This window comes from Cotesia glomerata, linkage group LG9, assembly GCF_020080835.1.
Source record: "Cotesia glomerata isolate CgM1 linkage group LG9, MPM_Cglom_v2.3, whole genome shotgun sequence".
NCBI lineage: Eukaryota > Metazoa > Arthropoda > Insecta > Hymenoptera > Braconidae > Cotesia > Cotesia glomerata.
The window spans coordinates 10,019,084-10,040,676 of record NC_058166.1 but is presented as its reverse complement, the minus strand read 5'-3'; the positions used below and the strand labels follow the sequence as shown (position 1 = coordinate 10,040,676).

At 29.5% G+C, this 21,593-nt stretch overlaps 2 protein-coding genes across 2 annotated transcripts in view; one reads left to right on the top strand and one right to left on the bottom strand.

Annotated features, from left to right (window-relative positions):
* The first annotated feature begins 1,386 nt into the window (after positions 1–1,386).
* On the top strand, positions 1,387–1,765 carry LOC123272226 (cytochrome b5-like). The gene is made up of 2 exons (XM_044738926.1): positions 1,387–1,497; positions 1,613–1,765. Exons 1-2 carry the CDS (start codon positions 1,387–1,389, stop codon positions 1,763–1,765), a joined length of 264 nt encoding a protein of 87 aa, XP_044594861.1.
* Positions 1,766–3,180: 1,415 nt separating this feature from the next.
* LOC123271824 (transient receptor potential protein) overlaps positions 3,181–21,593 on the bottom strand; it is a 28,690-nt gene continuing 10,277 nt past the window's right edge. The window contains exons 4-13 of the mRNA XM_044738278.1: positions 13,454–13,655; positions 13,195–13,365; positions 12,192–12,426; positions 11,907–12,059; positions 8,531–8,676; positions 7,721–8,281; positions 7,477–7,641; positions 5,448–5,670; positions 4,761–5,201; positions 3,181–3,745 (exon numbers count right to left, since the gene is read on the bottom strand). Of these exons, the coding sequence (XP_044594213.1) occupies positions 3,228–3,745; positions 4,761–5,201; positions 5,448–5,670; positions 7,477–7,641; positions 7,721–8,281; positions 8,531–8,676; positions 11,907–12,059; positions 12,192–12,426; positions 13,195–13,365; positions 13,454–13,655 (2,815 nt within the window). The 3' untranslated portion in view covers positions 3,181–3,227. The remainder of the gene's footprint in view (positions 3,746–4,760; positions 5,202–5,447; positions 5,671–7,476; positions 7,642–7,720; positions 8,282–8,530; positions 8,677–11,906; positions 12,060–12,191; positions 12,427–13,194; positions 13,366–13,453; positions 13,656–21,593) is intronic.

Genomic DNA, 21,593 nt, shown 5'->3' with positions numbered 1-21,593 from the left:
ATTAAATTCATACAAGAAAAAAACATAAAAAACTTTACACAGTAAAAAATTTTGCTATGATGCAAAATTTTTTGCTGTGCAAAATAATTGAATGCTTACAAAAAATTTATTGGTATGAATTTTACGAAAATTTAATATTTTGAACTGAAAATTACAAACAACCAACATTTTTTATGATTTGAAAAAAATTCTATCCCAAGCGTCACAAAAAAAAATCTTGACTTTTTAACAGATTTAACTCAACAAAAAGTCAAAAACTAGTAATCGTCAACTTAAATTCATTAAAAATATCAACAACAAAAATTTTTATCGCTTAGAATGTATCGAAATTAAAAAAAAAAAAAAAAAAAAAAAAAAAAAAAAAACTAAATGCAAATTAAAAAAAACATTTTTAGTATAAAATCTATGCTCAGCGATTTGTGATACGGATACAAAAAAACCAAAATTTTTTCGTATCTATTACGACGCCCGTATAAATTAATAGCTAGGTTAAGATGATAAACCAGAATTGTGTTGACACCCACTAGAGTCATGTTTCCTGTGTGATATTTTTAAAAATACGACCGGTGTGACATCCATTTAGGAGAATGTCAAAAAAACCGCGCACATAGTTTAATGGAAAGAATCTCATGTTCCTTTGTATAAATATAAACATTAAGAAGATTCATTTTAAATGACTATTTTTTTCGCTCCTACAGAATACTAAAAAAAAATGTCTGAAAATTAGAGCCTTTAACTTTAATTCTAACTACTTTTTTAATTTCAAAGTTTTTCTATTTATAATTTGTAAACGATAAGATACTTTTAAAAACTACTGACAAGTCAAATTTCTATGAAATAATCTTACTTTTCACATTTTCCGATGGAACGGTTAAAGTGACTGAAAATCCGAATTTAAGTTTCTTGTAGAAAATTTAATTTTCTGCAAATAAGGTCCTGTGCATTAAAGCGCTAATTAGCATCGTTTATAAAATAAAGATCATGTTACAAAATAATTTAAGATATTTTGGTAAGAGGTAAATTTTATTAATTTTAAAAATTAATTTGTAAAATTATCCACATATGTGTATAATATATGTGTTGGCGCCAAACTCATGCGCAGTAGATCGACCGATATGAAACTGTATGTGAGTATTACTATATCACCTACAGATGATATCTAAAAAGATTAAATATTAATATTTAATAATAAATAATTATTTCAAACAAATAATATTTTTTTCCAAGATCATTTACTGATTTTCGTTTCGTTATCGATAATTGTTTTAATAACAATAATAACACCTAATTTTTCTGATATATAAATACATGAATTATCAGCTCATAAATCAACCAAATGACATTATAATTTAATGAATATTTATTACATATAAGAATTAATCCATAATGTCGATCAACTATTTTTCCCACGAAGAAGTTGCAAAGCATAATAACAGTGAGAGTGTATGGATAATTATAAAAAGTTATGTTTATGACGTCACGGATTACTTGAATGAGGTGAAGTATCAATCGATTAGTGGAATAATGATTTAATATATTTTAAACTGATTTCTGATTGTATTATTCTATATAATACCGGCTCGGTAAATATTTAATTTTAATTAATCGACAGCATCCCGGGGGTGCTGATTTGATCAAAGAATGCGCCGGCAAGGATGCAACAAGTGATTTTAATAATTTCGGACACTCTAGTGATGCCAACAATCTCATGAAATTATATAAAATTGGCAAAATTAAGGTCGGTATTGCTTACTTTATTTTTTAAATAGTGTACAATGTACAATTCACATTATCTTTCCTCCCATAGGAAGAAAATTTGAAGAAAACAAATTCAAGCACAGAAAACTTTCGGAGAAAACACCTAATATTTTTTCCATTATTCCGTACTTGTGTAAATAAAGACTGAATAAAGGTTATACTGTCACTCGTACACTTACAAGTCAGAATTAAAGGAAATTTGGTGTATTAGTAAATTATGATATCATTAAATTTTTGAAGAGCTACAGAAAACTAGCAAAAATATCTTTAAATTTATAATTTCTGTGTTTAATGTTTAAGTTTTATCAGAAGTCACTATTTTATTTTGTTTTATTTTACAAAAAAATTTTTTCTGAATTTTATGAAAATTGAAATAATGAGGGAAAATAATATATTAAATATTTAAAATAAGTCAAATACTATCTACCTTAAGTTCTGGATTCGTACATGTAAAAATTAAATTAAAATTATTTCTTTAAAAACTAAAAAACACGGTTTTAAAGCAAACTAAACTAAAAAGTAGAAAATAATTTAAAATTATATTTAAGGGCTTGATAAAATTGTTATAAATATTGTACACAGTAAAAATTTTGCGTCAAACAACTTTAAGTTAAATATTTGACACTTTTATGTCTAAATTTAACACTTTTTTGTATTAATTCTCCTGTGGTTTGATTGGCACTTGGGAATAGTGAATATTCACTTATTCAAGTGAATTTTCACTAATTCATGTTTAGAGAGTAAGTAAAAATTATCAATTATTAAATTGCTTAAGTTATTTTAAATTAAAATAAAGAATTTTGACGAATATTGGGGAAACTAAAATTAAAAAAAAATTTTAACATTATTTTGATTCATTAGTTACGCTCAAACTTCCTTAAATCAACACCAAAAAGTGTTTGTTATTAAGCCCTATTTTCGACTTCTTCAAATTATAAATTTTTTTCAATTTTTTAGTATTTTGTCTAATTTAAAAAACGATTTTCACTATAATTCTATGAATTGTGCTTGTTTAGCTTTTGAAATGATTCATTTTTCTATCTTAATGATCCTGGTCGGGGCATTCAGATAAACTTATTAAATTATTGCATTATCATCGGTCCTCAATACGCGTGTGAGTTTTTAAGTCAATCAGACGTCTTGAAATCGGCAAAAATGACATCGAAAGATTTCGTGTCACAGCTGCAGACCAAACTAATAAAGGCGTATTAAAAACATGAATGTAAAAATAACATTCCAAAACACTAATTTCACAAACAAAATAACAGTTTTTTTCAATAAAAGTTGAAAATTAATTCAATTTTCACAAAAATCGAAACAAAATGGTGTCGAAATATATTTATTCAATGAAATAAAATATGTTTATTTTTATTTATAATAACAATAATAATAATAATAATAATAATAATAATAATAATAATAATAATAATAATAATAATAATAATAATAATAATGATAATGACTGACATTTAAAGCCATCCGCCCATAACCTTTCCAGTAGCTTTCGACTTGCCCCTCGCTTTAGTTTCAGCTTCCGGAGGTCTTTCAACTTTGGGTTTATCTGGAACAGTTTTAGCTGGAGCTGGAGGTTGTTCATCTTTTTTCTTTTCTTCTTCTTTCTCTTTCTTCTTTTTCTCCTCTTCCTCTTTTTTCTTTTTCTCTTCTTCTTCTTTCTTCTTTTTTTCTTCTTCCTCTTTTTTCTTCTTCTCCTCTTCCTCTTTCTTCTTCTTCTCCTCATCATCAACGGGCTCTTCAGGTATTGGCGAAGGAATAATCCTGGACTCCGAAGATTCTCCCTTATCTTGACTACTCATCGACGCAGTGGCTTTAAGCAGAGTCTTTCTAAGCGACCCGCTCACCGATCCAGCGGCTGATAATGGCGGGTTCGGCTTAGCTTGAGCCGGAGCAGATATTGTTACCTTTGACGAGGATCTTGATACTGTTTTGTTTTCTTCTTTACCATCTTTTCCTCCATTCCCAGTCTCGTCTGTTGGAAAAAATGAAAATATCTAAGTGAAATTTAAACGTACAAGTTTTCACTAATAAAACTTAATTATATTTTCTATTTTTTAATAATTTTATATCCATCGTCGATAGAAAAAATATAATTATCTACCGTACACTACAAAAATAAATTAAAAAAAAATAATAATAAATAAATTACAAAAAATTATTTTTGTTTAAAATTCAATTTTAAAGCTCGTTTAAATTTTTCCGCGGATAGTAATATTTTCATATGAATTGAACGCCCTATTTCGTTCTGATAAGTGAATCCTAAAAAAGAACCAACTAAAAACCATTTTAAGGTAGTACCTCCACGAAAAGCATATTTCAAGAAACTTATGGAATTTTTTTATCGAAAGATAAATATATTAATAATTCACCACCAAAATTTTAAATCAATTCACCGCACCGTTTTTAAGTAATTAATTTTCGAAATTGCATCTTTTACACGTAGAGGTATAGATGGTAAAGTTAGTATGAAATCTTCCGTTCCACTGATGCCACTGATGCCGAGTGATGCAAATAGATTTGGTACTAACTTTACCATAATAATGATTTACTGAACATAATTTAACGAAATAATTGAGTATAGTATCGTCTGACTTCCAGCTGTATTTAAAAATAAATTTTTCTACACTGTTGTTCAAAGAGCAAAAAATTTCTTCCACTGCTAACCGATAGAAATTAATTATAATTAAACAAAACAATATTAGGCTACAATGTTCATTCTACAACTTTCCATAAAACAGTTGAAGAGATTAAAAAACATATTGAGTTAAAAATTGATTTTTTAAAAGCTATCGTGATTAATCATTCATAAAAACTTGAAAAATCTATACCAAAATCCATTCAAACCACTTTTTAATTCGTCAGATACGATTTCATAAGAAAAAACGTTGGAATTTTGTTTTTTAAGCGACAACAAAGAACACCTTCATGCTTGCGCTCGAGGCATGCAATCAAAATAACAAAATCATTAAAAGAAGAAACAAAATTACCTTTTTCAAACGAAACAGCTCGATTCAATTCCGCCTTGTTCATCTTCCCCATGATAAACTTAGCATAAGCGACTCGAGTCGCTGGAGATACTTCTGACAAGTTCGGGTTATATTCGACCAGCCGATTCGGGTCCAAAGACGCCAAATCTGATTCTGGATGGTTCCGTTGATGAATCCTGAGACTGCGACGTGTCTGACGAATCTGAGCATCTGTTCTGCTGCCAATTGGATCTCTTGCAATCGTACTTTGACGTACAACGGCGTTCCAATCTTTCTTTTTGCTTCCGCTGGATCTTTTTCCAATCGCCCGGGCTAATTGACTGAAGACATCTTTAGGCTCCTTTTCACTTTGGATTACTGAGTTCACTATTCCTTCGACGATACCGATCTGGAAATCCTTCTGCAATCTTCGCTCCATTACACGGCCTTTTTTACCAGAAACTATAAGAGATTGGAAAATTATTAATAATATTAAAATCTCATTTTTATCAATAAGTACATTGGGAAAAAAATTGAATTGAATCAAGATAAAAATCTTTGAACCAAATAAAATTTATTTAAACCAAGAAAAATTTCTTAATTTAGGAATTTTTGTACTCAAATCAAGAAGATGTACTTAAAAATTATTTACTTGATTCAAGTAAATTTTTTTTCTGTGTAATCGGTATTTATAAAGAAGAAACTTACTTGACGCATCATTTTGATCAACATTTGGAGTCTGCATTCCATTCTGACGAAGTATGTCAATCAACTCATACCTCAGAGTTGAAATATCTTGACGGATCTCCATAACATCGTCTTCTGTTATTCCAAAGTCATCTCTTTTTCGTTGCTCTGCTGTTACGTAACGACGGACTAGGATTCGTATTACTATGTCGTGTCTTTCTTGAGCTTTCTCACGATTTTTTTTCTGTAAAAAATTAGACACAAATATTTTTAGCCAATTTAAAAATTTTTGAATATTTTAGTTAATTACAATTATTTTGTCAGTGAATTCCATAAAAATTTTATAAACTTTTTTTAAATGTGTATTTTCATTTTTGTTTATGGTAAAGCCATTTTTTGTATATAATATTAAGTAAATGTACACGGAGAGAAAAATATGAAAGTCATTTCTATAATTATAATGAAATGTTTTCCAATACCATTTTAGGAGCGATTACTTAAATTATGGGAATTGTACCCATAATTTTTGGAAAATGTTACTATAATTATGGGGATGGTTCCTATAATTATAAGAACGATACCTATAAATATGAATGTAATATCGACATGATTTCCATAATATATAAGAATGGTTCTCAAAATATTATAGGAACCATTCCTATAATATTATAGGAACTATTCTCATAATATTATAGTGATGATGCCAAATAATATTGAGATATTTATCATTAGAACTCAAGTTATTTGCAACTTCGATGACCACTTTGAAGCATTTGAAATTATTAGTAATTTCGATAATTTTACTTGCTTCCCAATAACATCATTTGAAATATGTAAAATAAGTAATATTGTTTATATAAATAATAAAATTTACACACCCAAAAAGTGGATTTAATAAATGTTCAGCGTATGTATTGTAAATAAATAATTTGTTTTAAAAATAAAATGAAATTGTAAAAATAAACAATGAATTTCCATATCTACCTTGCTCCTCTAATTGTATAATAAGAAAATATCCCTTTTATTAGAGAAACTTCAGAATTGCTACAATATTTTTCAATATTATCTAACACAATAGTAACTGAGTTGGAATAATCAATTTAAGATTAAGTACACACGTGAATAAAAATGATGAAAAAGAAACTTTTTCACTCTCTAGTGAAAGATCAATTTTTATTTACAAAAAAATTTATTATCAAAAAAATATATAATAATTACTTTACATTTTTGATGTGATTGCTCCATTATTATGAACATAAACATTTTTCTATTATTATGTGCGTCATTCCCATAATATCATAGGAACCATTCCTATAATATTATAGGAACCATTCCTATAATATTATAAGAACCATTTCTTCACTGAAAAAAAAAGTTTTCTGCTCAGCACGATCTACTGTATCGTAAAAGTGAATCGTCACCGGTATGATCCGTAGAGGCTACGAGTAGCAATCTGGATCATGACCGTCACGATCTATTCGGTGCCATTCACGAAACGTATTGCTACCGTTAGTATACAGTTTTCCTAACCTCACTCTCCTCTAGATAGTAAAGTGTAGATTGTGACAATAGCGATCTCGTATCGTGCGGAGCAGAAAACTTTTTTTTCAGTGTTTAATAATATAGGGACCATTTCTATAATATTATAGGAACCATTCCCATAATATATTGAAGCGATTCCATTATTTTATAGGAATGTTTTCAATAAATTATGGGTATGGATCCCATAATGAGCATAGGATTGATACCTATAATGATCATTTTATTATAGGAACCATTCCCATAATTTTTGGAAAGGTTCCTATAAATTTCTCTCCGTGTACTCGAATAATGTTTAACATAACAATCTATTAATTAAATTGGATATTTTTCATTTTATCACAAATTTTTCTAAGCTATTAGACTTCATTATCGGCCGGTACTTAAAATATTGTTTTTTTTTTTTAAGTAAATAAGTTAGTAATTTCAGTTTCGAGAAAACTGCTTTTTTTGAAATGTTGAGAGTAGAGCACAACCTCAATGCTTCGCTTATTAGGCGTGCAATACATACCATTATTGATTTAGTAGGCCGTCCAGTTTTGCCACACGGATTAATCTTATTAAAGGATTTCGCAGTAGGCACCATATTAAACGGTGGCGGAACAGTATCACCATCTTCAAAGTAACTCATCCATAAATGACTTCGCGCAAACTTCCACTCAGTATCCGCTCGTTCCTAATAAACAAAACATCTATCAATCCGTGATACAAAAAAAAAAATAAAAAATTATAAATAAATAAAAAATGACACTTACCGAGATAATTTGATAAGAATTGGACATCATAGCAATCAACATGTTTAGCAAAACAATAACATTGATAACCGAGTAAGATCCAAACATCAGCAGGGCCCAGAACCTAGTAAAACTTTTGATTCCCGTCAGATCGAAGGACATGAGATCAACCATTCCGAAACTAGCCCAGAAAAGCGACTGCGAAGTCTCGAAAAGATTAGCGAACCGTCGCCAAATCGAGCAAGCTTTTTCTTCATTGTCAAAGTCGGGAATGTCCGGATTTCGGTGGTAACACTTGGCCTTCTCTAAGTCCGCGTAGTACCACATCAGCTGGTTCATCCCGCAGCCGAACGCGAACAGTACCAAAGTGTAGATAAAGAAGAATTTAATAATGTCAATGATCATCCGGCCCAAGGAAATTTGGAGCGGTCCTAAGTGAGGGTTCACGCTGAAGATGTGGACCAGTTTCAGGAAACTGAAGATCATCCCCGCTGCAAAGGCTCCTTCGGATAATAGCATGGGATCAAAGGCGTCCCATTGATCTCGTGGGTACCAAGGATCTTCTCCGCTCCAGTATTCTCTCTGGAGATTTATTAAAACTGAATTAAATTAGGAATAGCAATGATAGTAATAAGTATTTGTCAAACTCTGTCAAAGTTAATTATATTTTTCTTTGCTGATGGAAAACTTTTATGAAATCCAGTAAATTGAAACGTATGATGGAAATTTTATTGAGATTATAATAGCATGATTATTATTATTATTATTATTATTATTATTATTATTATTATTATTGTTGTTGTTGTTGTGTTATTATCTGACAATACTCACCTGCACAACGAACCAGGCCGTCGCCCTCAACATTATCCAGACCACGTAAAACGTGTTTTGGATAAAGTCTACGATGTTCCACAGATCAGATACGTATTCCAATAAACCATCCGCCCACAGAGATCGAATTTCAGCCGTCACCAGACCTATTATTGAAAAGATTTCGTTTATTAGTTTCTGGAAATAACTTAATTATTATTTGATAGTTTTAAGATGATATCTATTGGGAATTGAACTATAAAAATACTATGCGAGTTTTGGAAATTAGTGATTGGAGTTTAAAATTTGGGGTGGTCATTGGAGGCACAAATCATTATAATTTACTAAAAATACATTAAATTTTTTCACCCCGAGGTGGAAATAAATTTTACGAATAAAGTTGTTGAAAATTATTGGTTTAGATTGGAATAGCCCAGATCCCCTAAAAAAAATAATTTATATCTAATATATATGTTGGAATATGAAAAAAGTATTAAAAATTAATGGAGAATATATAAAACTATGTAAACTTTTTATACATATTTTGTATAATATTTATTCAATTTTAAGATATTTTTGATATCAATTTTTATCATAGGAAATATTTTCAATATATTAGAAAAAACCAAAAAAAAAAAAAAAGTTTATTTTCAGCTCCAAACGATAGATGACAAATATAAGAACGAAAAAAAAAAAAAAAAAAAGTATAACAATTAAAAATAATTGTATACATAAAATGTATTATCACTTTCCTAATTAAAAAAAATTATTATTATTATTATTATTATTATTATTATTATTATTATTATTATTATTATTATTATTATTATGTTATTAAATGCTCAGGGGGGTTGTCCCCGAAGTCCGACTCTCCGAGGGCCCAGCCTGAGCTCCATCCATTACTGCTGGACCACTCCGCACAACAAGGCGGTTAGCGGCCACAGCAGGCCAAAGTCATTTCCCTAAGTAGACGGAGGGAACCTAATATTACAGCCTTCTGCATCTTGACAGCCAAGAACTCAGATTTTGACGTGCAAGCTGGAACTTTGGCAAGTGAGGATACAAAAGACTGTTTCATCCCTCCAAGGACGCCAACGATTAGGACGACTAGTTTGACACGGTAACCTGGGTAAAGTTTGCCAATTTCAAATAGGAGATCCTGATATATTTTTCTTTTGTGCTCTTCTTTGGCTGAGATGTTGTGTTCAGCCGGGGCCGAGAACTCAATGACATAAATGTCACGAGTGGCCTTGTCGAAGAGCACAATATCAGGTTTGTTGTGATCGATCCGCCGGGTTGTTGCAAATGGCATGTTCCAGTAAATTATTATTATTATTATTATTATTATTATTATTATTATTATTATTATGTTATTAAATGCTCAGGGGGGTTGTCCCCAGAGTCCGATTCTCCGAGGGCCCAGCCTGAGCTCCATCCATTACTGCTGGACCACTCCGCACAACAAGGCGGTTAGTGATCACAGCAGGCCAAAGTCATTTTCCTAAGTAGACGGAGGGAACCTAGTATGACAGCCTTCTGCATCCTGACCGCCAAGAATTCAGCTTTTGATGAGCAAGCTGGAACTCTGGCAAGTGAGGATACAAAAGACTGTTTCATCCCTCCGAGGACGCCAACAATCAGGACGACGAGCTTGACACGGTAACCTGGGTAAAGTTTGCCAATTTCAAACAGGAGATCCTGATATATCTGTCTTTTGTGCTCTTCTTTGGCTGAGATGTTGTATTCAGCCGGGGCCGAGAACTCAATGACATAAATGTCACGAGTAGCCTTGTCGAAGAGCACAATATCAGGTTTGTTGTGATCTATCCGCCGAGTTGTTGCAAACGGCATGTTCCAATAAATTTTGCAACTGTCATTCTCAACAACCTGGGGAATATCTCCTGGCAGATAAGGCAGCACCGGTGTCACGTCAATACCGTAGCGGTGACGAAGATAGTAGTACAGTACTCTTAGGGCAGCATTGTGACGCTGGATGTATGCACCTCTCGCCAGCACAGGACATGCTGACAAAATGTGCATAAGCGTCTCCGGATGTTGTTTACACGCCCTGCAGGTCGTGTCCGGGAGCTGCACCTGGAGCACCTTGCTACGGTACTCTAGAGTGTTAATGACACCATCTTGGCAAGCAAATATGAACCCTTCAGTCTCGGACATCAGGCCAGCTGACTTTAAGAAGGAAAACGTCAGCTGGGTGGACAAGCCATGATCACGCACGTGTTTGAAGAACACGCTGTGCATAGACTTGTCCATCAGTTTGCCTAGGAGTAGTTTTTCCTCGGCGTTCCTGATGGCGCTCTTGAATTCCTCCTTTCGGAGTTCCATAAGAGCGTTTATTTCTCCAAGACCAAGGGTTCTTGCCGCATATATTGCTGCCTTATATAAGAACGACCCCTTATGCGCATTCTCATGTTTATGAACAATTTGCATAAGAAAGTCATCCTCATCTGCAGTGAAATTGACAACTTCGTGTGTTAAACCCAGGACTAAACGATCGTGATGTTATTATTATTATTATTATTATTATAACATATAATTTATAGTAAACTTTATATGAAATATTTTATAATAAAATATTCTTTATAGTAAACAGACTGTAAAATTTTTTCAATGCATCTCATGTCTTCCCAAGATAAACCATAATCTACTATCCAGTAAAAATATGAACTTTTATTAACACCAATAAATTTTCTACTCTGGGATGTTAAATTTTAGGTGAGAATTTATGAGATTGACTCACGCACGAATTGTAACGATTTACATTTAGAGCTTTTATTTCTTCTTTTCTTTACTCATAACTTATAAGTACTTCTAATAATTTTCAAAACGGCTCAATTATTCCTTAATTCTATTCCATTAACATATTAATCAAAGAAAATTAATCAACGCATGTCTGAAAGAAAATAAATTACAAAACTAGTGAATTAAAACTTACAACTTGTTACTGTTATTGATAAATACACTTGAATTAAATTTTCTCCTGAACCAACTCGGGTGGAAAATCAATCGTGGGAAGTTTAATTACATCATCCATAATTAATTTTAAATTACCAATAATAACTATATCATTACGGTAAAAAATAAAATAAAAATAGTTCTCTATGTTTATTAAATTGTTATTTTTATAGCGGAAAGTTTAAAACCTCGTCTTTTCTCATGAAAGTTATTATAAATTAAAACTTATCAGAAAAAAACAAATTGGAAAACCCTAACGAGGAATTGAACCCGGATCCTCGAATTTTCTTGGACTCTACGCGCCGTTTTAATAACAACTATGTAAACTTTCTGTAAAAAGCATTTGAAACTCTTTTTATTAATAGTTATTGTTTGTTATTATTAAATTATTGCTTTTTAATTAAATATTATCAATAATACTCACTAATAATGTAAATAATCACTCCGCTTTCGACAAAGCCAGGAATAGACCCACGCTCATGTTTCTTCCATCCAGCGAGAATTTCTCTCATCCAGGCGGTTCCAAATAACTCAATTGCAAGATATTCAACGCGCTGTGACGCCATTCCGAGTAACACTGTAGTAATTAAATGATTATAATTATGATAATGAAATAAAATTTGCATTATTACTCATTGAATTCTCTCGATCCAAATAATTCGTTTTGTATAAATTATTAGAAGATTATCAGAAAAAGACTGAAACTTACTGAGAAAAAACGCGTAAGAAGACGAGTGACAGATGAACTTAACGAATGGTTTCTTCATGAATAATCCCATTTTCGATGTAGGTGATACCATATAAATGGTACTGTACACCGGAAACATGGCTCCAAGCTTACCGACTTCTATTAATTGCCCGACCATGCTCAGCCGCCGGAAACCCGGTAGTCCGTCGTACCAAATTGCAGCTAACAATTGTTGGACATTGGGGTGTGCTACGAACTATTGAAAACTGTTAAAGTTTATATTAACTGTTGACTAAATGAAATTATAAGAAATATTTTATCCTTTTAAGGGATTATACGCACTTAGAATTGAAAAAAAAAATCAATTTTTTCACGATGTACATATATTTTAGTATATATGAGGACATTTGTAAAGCTATCTTGGAACGTGTGGTACAAAAAATGTGGCTGTAGTCTAAAAAGTTTAAATATCTTTTTCTCTAAACTGTTTTCTTAAAGTCGCGAGCCAGATTTATCGAACAACAGCTGATAAGATCAGTCTTTAAACATTACACAGTTTTCTTCTTAACTATACATTTTACAAAATTTTGATATAAAAATGAAGTCCGAGAACGCTGCACACCGTAAAATGACGGTATAATTTTAATCCGGTAAATTTAACACAGTGTGGTCCATTTTTTGACGCTATTTGGTTTTATTTATTACAACTAGCTCTATTATCTGCGCAAGTTACTAAGTTATATTTAATTATATGAACAAATAAATAAGTAAGAAATAGATTAAATTAAAATGAATTAAAACAAAGTATTTTTAATTTATTCATACTGATAAAAAAAATTTTTTTTTCAAAGATAAAAAAAAATTTAATTTTTGAAAAAAAATTTTTGTTAACACGAAAAAATTTTCGCCTTCTAAATGCGTATAATATTTTCCTAAGGAGAAAAATTTCCAAAAAAATAGCTGGCAGATATATTGCAGAGGACTAAAAGATAATGGTAAATATAAATAATGAGGGTACAATGACCTGTTTTTGCTTATACTTGATAGCAAGTTTAAGTCTTTCTAATGTTTGCCTTTCGCCAGGCTCCCAATTATCACCGGTTGGATTGTAATTGAGAATTATTTCAAGTTCGTGTGAAGTGCGTACGTGATCCAGCAGCGATGTCGCAAATACTTGACATAGTTCTTTCAGTTCCTGAAGAAATAATAAATAATAAATGATAATTTTATTGATATTTATTTTAATAATTATTCATTTTTTAAATTTATATTTTGATAATTACATTGTAATCGGTTCTGAACTCTTGTTCCATACGACTTAGCCGTCTCAATTCCCAGGATAATTCGAAGGCAGTTAGAATAGGATCTCGTGATGATAGGGCGATCAGAGAAGATGATGTTAGAGCGCGATAAGCATTTATGCGTGAGCGTGAATGACGTAATGAATCTTGATCATTCGACGTTACACATTCGTCGCAACCACATCTTGGTCATCAAATTTAGAATTTTTTATGAGTATTGATAAAATTTATCATCATTATATTCAATGAAATCATATATATTTTCAAACAATACATCAACAACTCTTATCGATCTTATTTTTAATTTATTTTAAGAAATTGTCTCTTTAAAACTGAATTAGTAAAAAACTAATTATAATTACTTTTCCGAAAAATCAAGTGTGTACTATTAGTAGTTAGTCAGGAGAATTATGAACTATAAAAAATATATAATAATCAATGGATAATAAATTCTATTTAAAAAAGTAAAATTGTGATTTTAATAATTAACTTTTGAAATCTATTATTCGAATGCTAAAATTCAAAAATTATATTGCAATAAGTACCATTTCAAATCCTAATAATAGTGACGCAAATGTCAAAAAAATGAAATATCACCCCGAAGCCACAACTATTACTGGAAACAGTAAAAAATAAATAAATATTGAATATATTTTATAATTTATTTTTTCTGTGTAGTTATCAACTTTTTAAATTAATGAAATGTTCACATTTTTAATTAGAAAATTTGTACTAATTAGATGAGAAATTCCACAAATGAAAAAGTAATTTTTTTTAATAATTCTGTGGTGAACTTAAATTTCATGACTTTTTAAATTAGTACAAAATAAAGACTAATGTAGTTTTCATATTTCAATAAGTTAAAATTTCACCAATTTACTATTATAAAGAGAGTCCTTGATATATTTAAATATTTTTTTTTTATTCATTTGTAAATGCATTAAATTACTATTTCTCTCACTACCGTTTTTCTTACTTTTGTCCTAATTATCCTTAATAAAACAAATTAAAAGCACTTTAAATAGAATTTTATGCCTGACATTATTGTGTTTAAAGTTTTTCCTACTCTACTTTATAATAATCTTTTCATGTTTATTGTGATTTTATTATTTACTTTATTCAATTTTTTCATGCATCTTTCGGAAAAAAAAAAATAATGCTAATAACCATTTATTTGTTTTATAAAATGATTAGCTATGTGCCTAAGCTTATTGAAATTATTCACATCTTTTGTGAATTCAAGGACATTTTTGAACTCAGAAATTCTTTTTGAAGAGCTTTATAATCTTGATATAAGTAGAAAAATTTTTGAATCAAGAAATTTTTCTTTACTTAAGTAAATTCCATTCAATTTAAAATCTCGTTTTAATTCCTGGCAGTGAAACTCATAAACATAATTATTCTTGGTTCAAAAATTTCCTTCTTGAATCAAGTTAATGTTTTTTTTTTCAGTGTTCAGTTTGTGTAAAGATACGAGATATTTACCTTCATTTGTAGTTGTTATTAAAAATTATGTAAAAATCAATTGTTAAAATTTAATTATATTCATTTGTTAAATAGTTTGTAAGAGAAATTTATGAGATGATGTTATGTCTTTTTTTATAATTTTTGCTTATTTGTAATTTATAATTGTTTGAAGATGTTTTTTAAAGTGAAACTTTTATTACATCGTCTCAAACTTTTTCGTCGGTGTGTTGCATGTCGCGTGACGGTCGGCCGCGGAGTAGGGATAAAGTGAAAGGCGCTCGTCAGAGCAGCCAAGGCCAATATGGAATATGGCAGCGCCTATAGTTCGCAGCAGCTGACCGTGTAGTGTATAGACAATTTCTCATTTGTGCACGGAGAAAATTTTATAGTAGAGATTACTATCTAGTTATGGTAAAATCTATTAACTGAATTCGATAATAGTAAATATTATTTAAATAATTATGTAAACCATCTGAATTGTAGTAGTTACCATCCTGATGGTTACTACTACTATTATCATGGTAATCAGTAATAATAGCTATTATTATTTTAACTAGTTACTACTATTATCAAAATTCCTAAGACATAATTCCTAATATAACCTGATGGTTACAGTTACCATCAGTAATAATAATAGCTACTATCTAAGTTAGTAAAAAAAATTTGAAAAATTTAAAATTTGCGTTAGCGTGGATGCATTTCTGAATAAACTAAAAGCAGTTGTAGCGCAGTGTAGTACACAAAAAATCGGGATTAAATTCGGATTGAATGTATATTTAAATTTTTATTTGTTTAAAACAAGTTTCAACGCCAAACTTTTCAAAAAAAAAAATTTTTAATTTCCAAAGAAATCAAAATTTTCAATAAAATTCAAATTTCAAAAAAATTAAAATTTCAAAAAAAAATTTTAATCTTACAAAAAATTTTTAAAAAACATAATTTTAAAAAAATCTAAGATTTTCAAAAAAAATTTTGAATACAATGAAGCTTTAAACTAATTATTAATCATAATTATCTAATTATTTAAATTAAAATTTTCCCTTTAACAATTGCAATTAAAGAGAGCATACTCTTTGCTCCAGCTGATGGTAGTGTATTTTGAAATGCACCGAATCAGCTTGACTACATGTAATTTTTCTTCTGCATTAAACTAAATGATATTCTTAAAGCTAGCAGATGAAATAAACCCATTGACCTGTTCTAGTTATGCATTCTGTTGAAGAAATTCAATGCACAAATTATCAAAACTAGCAACCTGCAGTCCCTATGTGACTGCCAAGAATTGCGAACTATAATAAATAAAATTTTGCTTAGTTGTATAATGATTTACGTTAAAGTGTACTTTACTTTCTTAACTATTGACATTTATAAAGATATAAACTCATCCCGATATTACAATCATAACGAGCTTTCATTTGAGTACCCACTTGCATTTTTGATATATTTTTCATATATACATATATATAATATATATAAATATGTAAAAAATTCATGTGGGTACTCAAATGAAAGGTCTCGATGAGTGTAACATCAGGATAATCAGGGTAACATCGGGATGAGCTTATATCTTTAAAAATGTCAATAGTTCACAAGATACAAGGTCATTTCTTAATTATTGATATTTTTAAAGATGGAAGCTCATCCCGATGTTACACTCATCAATAGCTCTCATTTGAGTACCCACATGCATTTTTATATATTTTTCATATAATATATAAATATATGAAAAATTAATGTGGGTACTCAAATGAAAGGTCTCGATGAGTATAATGTCGGAGTGAGCTTATATCTGTAAAAATGTCAATAATTCACAAGATATAAGGTCATTTATTAATTATGAATCTAGAGATAGAGTATTTTCTCTTAATGATATTCTCTTAATAATATAGATGATAGGATTACAATTAATTCAATTATAATGGAACCATAAAATGATGTTTCATAATTTTATCTTGTGAAAAAATATTAATAATTGATAATAATAAGACTTTTTTAGTAACCCAAATCTTGGATGATTGCTATTTTGATAATCATAGTCAATCATTCAAAATAATCAATAACAGCTCTAATATTTGGAAATTTTTATCATGTATAGATTTAAACGATTGTGTTATTATTTGTTTTAATATTTTAAAGGAAAAAATGCTCATCACTAAAATATGGATGCAAATAAAGAATTAAATTAAATAAATTTATATTATTTTTTCTTTCAGAATTTTTACAATCTGAGATGGTTACAGTTACCATCTTCGATTATAGCAGTTATAATTTTTAATAATTACAATTATCATTTTCGATAGTAATCGTTACCATTATTAATAGTAACTAGTACAATTGTCAATGATAACACCTATTATTTTGTGACTAATTAATTTTATTACCATTTCAAATAGTAAGAGTTAATATTTTCGTATAGTAAATACTATTATTAATTTTTCTCCGTGTGCCAGTGCTCCACGCTATTTTGTTTGTTTTTTATTTAAAATATGTGTATCTTATAAAATAGTTCATTATTAATTATTTAACCTATTGATAATATCTTTTTAATTAATATTTTTTCAAAAATAATATTAATTACATGAATTAAAAGACTTACAAATATTGTAGTACAAAACTAGATTTTGTTTCTAATAAAATTCCGAAAAATTATTAAAATGGTCTATAAAATAAATTTTAAAAAATATAAATAGAATTACTAGATTTGATAAACAAAATGATTAAGCCTGTATTAAAAAATTATGAACTCAATAAAAAGATACCTAAATGTAATAGGTAGGGTTAGAGCCCCAGTAGCCGCTCATGTACCAGTACATGCTCACTCCATGTATTTGTATATGGGGTATTCCATGCCAAATCGACCACTTTTGAACCCCACCCCTTTAGATTTCGCTGAAAATTTTTTACCTTTTTCTACTCGATGAAAGACGTTTTTCAGAATTTTTTCAAATTTTTTTATCCAACCCAAAAAAAGTTATGAAGCTTTCAAAAAAATGGCTCTTTTATTTTCAAATAGCCATAACTCTCTCAAAAATTGACCTTTCGGGACGTTTTTTTTTTCAAAATTTTTGTTTTTAATTGAATTTTTCGAAAAAATAAATAAAAAAAATTTAACATGATCGCTTCTATGAAATAATCGCGTTTTTTTGTATAAAATCGTTATTTTTCGAAGTTCGTCATTCTCAATTTTTTTTTTTTTTTTTCAAAAAAAACTTCAATCAATTCTACAATTATCCCCGTGTATCCCAGAGTGGGCCGATTTTTTTTTCTATTTTTTTTATTTAGTTGAAAAAAAAATTTTCAACATTTTAAAAATGCAGAAATTTTTTTTTTCATAAATATTATTTATATAACATAATTAATGTAATTATATGATTTTAAGGTATTATATTCTCTATATATTGTCCTAATTTACCATTATAATTACTAGGATTAATGATTGATGCAGTTAACATTTAATGACTCAAAAATAATGCAACAAATTATTTATTAATTTCTTCTTTGGCGTTTAAATATTTTACAAATTCTGTATTCATTCGAGTTAGAAAAGTTTTTAACGCACAAACAACCATTTTTGTCGGGAATTACACAGTGTAGTTGTTGAGTTCCTACAATTGGTTTTGTTTTCAAAAATCGTTCATTTAAATCATCAACTGCTGTATTATAATCCTCTTCTGGTGAAAAGTTGACGATAATATTTGGCAAGTTGTCCGAATCAGAAGTCCATTCAAAAAGTCCTACAGGTGTCGTTATTTGTTTATCAACCGCGAGTTGGAGACTTGCTCTTGCTGCAAGTCGTTTGAGGATGCCACCAATACCATCACACGGGCCTTTGCCATGGGCAGTCGCAAAAAAATGCCATTCAGCAGGAATATCAAAATCATCTTCATGATAATATAAATTCACAAAGTTTTTAAAGTTTTTAAATTGTTGAGGAGCCCCATCAGAAAAATAATAAATCTTGTTACAACGTTCAGGAAGACTTTTTACATAATCAGTAATTATTTTGATGAAAACATGAACAGCAACAGCATCGTGATTTTTACACCGGCTGCGTTGTTTACTTGATGCCATTATGTGGAGATCAAATTATCTCAATAAATGTAGATTGGTACAATCAAAATAATAAACACCCTCAAAAGAATAGATCAGGAAAATGTTCATAAACTAGAGATTTTTTACTTAACAAACGTAATGGCAAAAATATTTTATTCAACTCTATGAAGCACAAAAGATTTATAGGTTATGTTTTAGATCTCAATATAAAAGAGCCGTATATATTTTATAAATTAGAACATACTCTAGTAAACTGGCTGTAGGTAAGTCTGTAATTATCATGCCCTAGGTTATCGATCGTATTGACGTATTAAAATTTGAATCTTAATCGTTGTAATGGTAAATTTGGACAATATATAGAGAATATAATACCTTAAAATCATATAATTACATTAATTATGTTATATAAATAATATTTATGAAAAAAAAAATTTCTGCATTTTTAAAATGTTGAAAATTTTTTTTTCAACTAAATAAAAAAAATAGAAAAAAAAATCGGCCCACTCTGGGATACACGGGGATAATTGTAGAATTGATTGAAGTTTTTTTTGAAAAAAAAATTGAGAATGACGAACTTCGAAAAATAACGATTTTATACAAAAACGCGATTATTTCATAGAAGCGATCATGTTAAATTTTTTATTTATTTTTCGAAAAATTCAATTAAAACAAAAATTTTGAAAAAACGTCCCGAAAGGTCAATTTTTGAGAGAGTTATGGCTATTTGAAAATAAAAGAGCCATTTTTTTGAAAGCTTCATAACTTTTTTTGGGTTGGATAAAAAAATTTGAAAAAATTCTGAAAAACGTCTTTCATCGAGTAGAAAAAGGTAAAAAATTTTCAGCGAAATCTAAAGGGGTAAGGTTCAAAAGTGGTCGATTTGGCATGGAATACCCCATATCTATATTTGTGAATATAGATATACAAATACATGGAGTGAGCATGTACTGGTACATGAGCAGCTAGTTAGGGCTTTTACCTTACTACAATATTTATATTTTAGTTCAAGTATTTTAATTCATGAAATCGTTACCGTACATCAAGGAAATACTCCTAAAAATTGTACGTTAAAGGAATGATCATGAAATTGTTATTATTTAAAAAAAAATATTAATTAAAAAAAAATTATCACCAAGTTAAATAAAAAGTAAAATATTTAACTGACCATTTTTAGAATTTATTAATAATATGAATAATATATTTCATATTAAATGGTATTTCTATCGAATTTAATAATAACAACGTTTCGATGGATACTTTTCGACTACCCTGTATATGAGTTAACTTTTAAGTAAACTATAGCCAGTAAAAGAAATCTATAAATTTAATTTTATTTGATGGCCAACTTCATTATGTCGCTTTTTTGGGACATCATGAGCGCGCAGCTCAAAAATTTCACTCTCATCTACAGGCGCCAAAACAAGTATAACTTCAATAATAAGCTATCTTATTTCAATTAAATGTTCTTTAAAAATAACAAGACAGAAAATGCAACTTCCACTATCTTCAGAAAAATTCAAACAGCTATTATTTCTAAGCTTATTGACCTACTTAGCTAATCTTTGAACTTATTTGAGATAATCGTCTGAGTAACATACAGGGTGTCCCAAAATTACTGTAAGAGCTTTTATGGGGGTATAGAGATGGAAATTTTGAATCAAAAGTTCCTGAACGATTTTAAAGAATTTGCATTACAATTTAAATTACAGCTAATTAAAGTCGGCCAATGAGAAGGTAGCTAATTGGCGCCTCTAAAATTCGAGAGTAGGGAGGTCAGGTCGATAAGCTTAGAGTAAATTTGAACCTATGGTAATGGCTATTTTATTTTTTGAGCCGGAAGATGGTAGTAGCTTTTCTTTCTAGTCCAGAGGCCCGAAGAATTTTTATTTTCAGTGATTGTCAATAAAAAAATGAGTAGGTATACAGTTAGTATTCCAAAGGAAAGCAGGGATATGATATTTTCCTTTTCTAGGCTTCAGATGAATTTTTTGTCTACTTAGTTACCAACCATAAATAAATTTGAGCTAACAGTTTTACATTTCTAAGCAATTTCACATTGAAAAAATAATAAAAAGAATTAGTGGTGGCTTCAAGAGTTAACCGTTTTTCCGATTTTTGAAGTGAAACTTCTTTACGGAGGGTAAAATTGAACGATTTGAGACAGAAAAGGGGAGGTAGCGCCAGAGGAGAATCATTGAGTGAAAGTTTAGAATAGGCGAGAAGGGGAATTGCTTGTCTAGCAAGCCGAGAAAGCCTTATATATTTTAAAGAGTGGGGAGAGTCAAGAAGAGTCGAGTAGAATGGACGAGTGCAGTGCGCGTGCGTCGTAATTTAACCAAGTTATATATATATATATTATGTGTGTATATATTATATGTAAATGCGTATATATATACACTATGTATATTAGGGTGCTTCATTTGAGACGACTATTTTTTTTTTCTCACTCCATTGACGAAATATTGTTCTGAACATAGAAAAAAAAATTCTCACCAAGGGATAGTTCTTAATTTCAATTTTAAGTACTCGCTGGATAAATTTAAAGTTTTCCCATATAATTAACCCGTTATAATAATTTTTTTTTGCTTAAATTATCTATAGC